The sequence below is a fragment of the Triticum dicoccoides genome, chromosome 5B (assembly GCF_002162155.2).
Source record: "Triticum dicoccoides isolate Atlit2015 ecotype Zavitan chromosome 5B, WEW_v2.0, whole genome shotgun sequence".
NCBI classification, from domain to species: Eukaryota; Viridiplantae; Streptophyta; class Magnoliopsida; order Poales; family Poaceae; genus Triticum; species Triticum dicoccoides.
In genome coordinates, this window is record NC_041389.1 from 331568029 (window position 1) to 331572195 (window position 4167).

Here is a 4167-nt window from a genome sequence, read left to right on the forward strand (position 1 = left end):
TTTCGGAATTTTATGTACGGCCCTGTTTTTTTTTTTTTTTTTGAGATGGTGCTTATGGCTCTGGGTTGCTAGGAAACGATGAATGCTGTAGCCTACTTTGTTGTTGTGATTTTCCTTTGCCGTAAACACCAAAAGCACGAGATTTGAGGCGAGGAATAGATTTAGCAGCAGTTACTCTGTTATCGTCGGGATTTGATGATTTTATTTTATTTATACACGTCTCTGGGCAGGGGTGATTTTGTTATTGCAGTCAATAATAAGTGAGTCTTGTTTTTATTAGTGGGCTACTCGGGTGACGAGTGAACGACTGATCATTGTCTTTGGTCAGTGACAATACCAATGCCTAAAGTACCCCCTTATTATCTATACCACTATATAGTGTGCCAATAGCTTCAAATATTAGTCGTTGGATATGCCCATCCAACGGTCAAGAGATGGCAAATCCGAGCATTATCATCCGTTGGATATAGTTTTTAACTCATAGGATACTGCCACGTGGCCTTCTAATTGAAAACCCGACTCTACCATCTCATGTGTTCTAGAAGTATCTATCCACATGCTTATCCGATACTCTAATAAAAAGAGGCTAGAACAATCTGGATTCTAGAGAGGTAAGAACAAAGTTGGATCTTGTCCAATACGATTCTAGAAAAGGAAATACATATTCAAATGTATTTTTCCATGCTTTTTATAATATTTAAATGACGTGCAAAGCACGTACAATTTACTAGTAGGAAAACGTTTCGGGTTGGGATCCTCTGCTCTGCAGTAGGAAACCTGAAGGAATTTGTCAAAAGGGACACCTTGTTTGCTGCTCATCTTTCTTTGACAAAGACGCACACATAGCTGCAATTGAGCACCATACTTTCCTTGTTTTGCAATGTCGGTAGCATTACCTGTTAGTACACATGCACAAATCTGGATAGAATATACCAAAGCAGGTTACAAGTTCTGGATATTCCTAAGATAGCAGGACACACCATTTGGCACATTGAATGGGTCATGCTTTTGCTAGGCGTCCTTGTGCTCTCTCCATCCATCAACCTGTCACAACCACCACCTTTTATTTTGAAAAAAGAAAAGTATCAGTAGATGGTACGTATTTGATTATGCACATGACTTGCATTTTATCATTAGAAAATCATACACTGCTGTTTGTTATGATTGTGTTACTTTTACCATACGTGAAGCTCTTCTTGATAATACATTGTCATGTATTTTGTTGCAGGCACAAGCCTGGCCTTCTGTGAACCGGCAAGATGCAGCCACCGCAGCCGCGACCTGAGGACTACTCGTTGAAAGAGACAACACCCCGCCTTGGGGGTTTTATGGCAGCAGGGGACAAGCGCACAAGTACATACGACCTTGTGGAGCAGATGCCATATCTCTACGTGCGCGCTGTCAAGGCCAAAGACCTCCATGCCAAGGATGGGACTGGGAGCTGTGACCCATCGGTGGAGATCAAGCTTGGGAATTACAGGTGCACCACCCGTCAGTTTGAGAAGAATACTAACACGGAGTGGAACCAAGTCTTTGCCTTTCCCAAGGAACGCATCCAGTCCTCCTATATTGAGATCACTGTCAAAGACAAGGACGATTTCATTGGGCGAGTCATCTTTGACCTCAATGAAGTACCAAAGAGAGTCCCACCTGACAGTCCTTTAGCACCAGAGTGGTACCGTCTTGAGGGTCGGAAGGAGGGAAGGGTTGGAGAGCTAATGTTGGCTGTCTGGATGGGTTCACAGGCAGATGAAGCTTTCCCAGAAGCTTGGCATGCTGATGCTGCGTCAGTGCCTAGCGATGGTCTAGCAAGCATAAGGTCTAAGGTGTATTTAACTCCTAAGCTTTGGTATCTCAGGGTAAATGTTATTGAGGCACAAGACCTGGTACCAAGTGACAAGTGCCGGTATCCAGAAGTTTATGTGAAAGCTACACTTGGGAATCAGTCCTTGAGGACAAGGATATCTGCAAGCAAGAGTGTTAACCCCATGTGGAATGAGGATCTGATGTTTGTGGCAGCTGAACCATTTGAGGAGCACTTGATTCTTAGCGTCGAGGATCGGATTGCGCCAAACAAGGACGAGGTATTAGGGAAAGCATGTATTCCACTGCAGAATGTAGACAGGAGGCCTGACCACAGGCCAGTGCACAGCCGGTGGTGTAATCTTGAGAAGCATGTAGCAGGAGATGGGGAACAGAAGAAAAAAGATGTCAAGTTCTCTAGTCGTATTCACCTCAGGATTTCTTTGGATGGTGGGTATCATGTTCTGGATGAGTCAGCACATTACAGTAGCGATCTGAGGGCCACTGAGAAACAGCTGTGGAAGCCTAGCATTGGGGTTCTTGAGCTAGGAATCCTAAATGCTCAAGGATTACTGGCAATGAAGACTAAGGATGGGCACGGCACCACAGATTCTTACTGTGTTGCGAAGTACGGGCACAAGTGGGTCAGAACAAGGACTATCATCGACAGTTTCACCCCAAAATGGAATGAACAATACACCTGGGATGTGTATGATCCTTGTACGGTGATAACAGTTGGTGTGTTCGATAACTGCCACTTGCAAGGGGAGAAGTCCAAAGGAAACAAGGATAGCAGAATTGGCAAGGTACGGATCCGCCTGTCCACTCTTGAGTCTGGCAGAGTCTACACGCACTCGTACCCTCTTATCATTTTGCTTCCTACGGGCGTGAAGAAGATGGGTGAAGTGCAGCTTGCTGTGCGCTTCACATGCTACTCGCTGGTGAACATGATGCAGCTGTATTCTCAGCCGCTGCTGCCAAAGATGCACTATGTTTACCCTCTGTCTGTCACGCAGCTTGATGTTCTGAGGCTCCAGGCTACTCACATGGTCTCGACGAAATTGAGCCGTGCCGAGCCACCTCTCAGGAAGGAAGTTGTTGAGTACATGTTGGATGTGGATTCTCACACGTGGAGCATGAGGAAGAGCAAGGCAAACTTCTTCAGGATTATGAAAGTGTTGACCCCCCTTGTTGGAACTGCTCAATGGTTTGATAAGATTTGTGAATGGAAGAATCCGCTGACCACTGTGTTGATTCATCTCCTGTTCATCATTTTGGTTATGTTTCCAGAGCTGATCCTTCCGACCGTTTCCCTGTATCTGTTCTTGATTGGGGTCTGGTTCTACCGGTGGAGGCCAAGGCAGCCACCTCACATGGACACTCGTCTTTCACATGCCGAGACCTCCAACCCTGATGAGTTTGATGAGGAGTTTGATACTTTTCCTACATCCCGTGCACATGATGTCGTTCGGATGAGGTATGATCGACTGAGGAGCATTGCAGGCAGGGTGCAGACAGTTGTTGGTGACTTGGCAACACAAGGTGAGAGGCTGCAGTCCCTGCTCAACTGGCGGGATCCAAGGGCCACTGCTATCTTTGTGACCTTCTGCTTGATCGCTGCTGTGGTGCTGTACGTGGTGCCGTTTCGCATGGTTGTGCTCATTGCTGGGTTGTATGTGCTGAGGCATCCCAGGTTCCGCCGCCACGGGCTTCCATCTGCTCCCCTGAACTTCTTCAGAAGGCTACCGGCGAAAACGGACAGCTTGCTGTGAGACCGTGCTGTGCAGGAAACATGAGTGTTTTCCAGCATCGGCGACGGCATTGCATGGATGGAATCTGAAATGCGCAGACAATGTTTCTTCAAGAATTGTTATCTTTTGTTGTATGTTAATTTAGACTTGAGACTTTGATTTGTTCTGGAGTTGGCACCAGGTTAACCTGTTTGCCTGTGTTGTTTCGACATGGATTTTCTCCTTCTGTCATCATCGAATTTCAGTTGTTATATGTTCGTGTTATCTTGTTACCTGCATCTGTGCGCTGATTGCCTGGCCCTGAATGTTGAGTTTAGTAGTATTTGACTTGATTCTCCTAAAAGATGTTGCATATCTGTGGTATGATTTGCATCCTAAAATGGAATCAGTGGTGAGATTGGTCTTAGCATGTGAAGCATTGAGTTGTGGAACTTGCTTTTTCAGATAAAAAGGCCACAAGACTTTGTTGAGGTCTAGATTCTAACCATTGACAATACTGCTCTCATGTTTGAGTTATAGTGCCTGTATTTGTATTTCAATAAAGTAGCGTCAAGATCAGAATTATGTGTGGAAGCAACACATATATGTAGTGAGTAGTTGACATCGACACCTA

General features: G+C 45.4%; 1 protein-coding gene across 1 annotated transcript in view; it reads left to right on the forward strand.

The window, feature by feature from the left end:
• LOC119308737 (FT-interacting protein 7-like) overlaps nt 1-3834 on the forward strand; it is a 4837-nt gene extending 1003 nt beyond the window's left edge. The window contains exon 2 of the mRNA XM_037584874.1: nt 1229-3834. Within this exon, the coding sequence (XP_037440771.1) occupies nt 1260-3575 (2316 nt within the window). The 5' untranslated portion in view covers nt 1229-1259 and the 3' untranslated portion in view covers nt 3576-3834. The remainder of the gene's footprint in view (nt 1-1228) is intronic.
• The last annotated feature ends 333 nt before the right edge of the window (nt 3835-4167 follow it).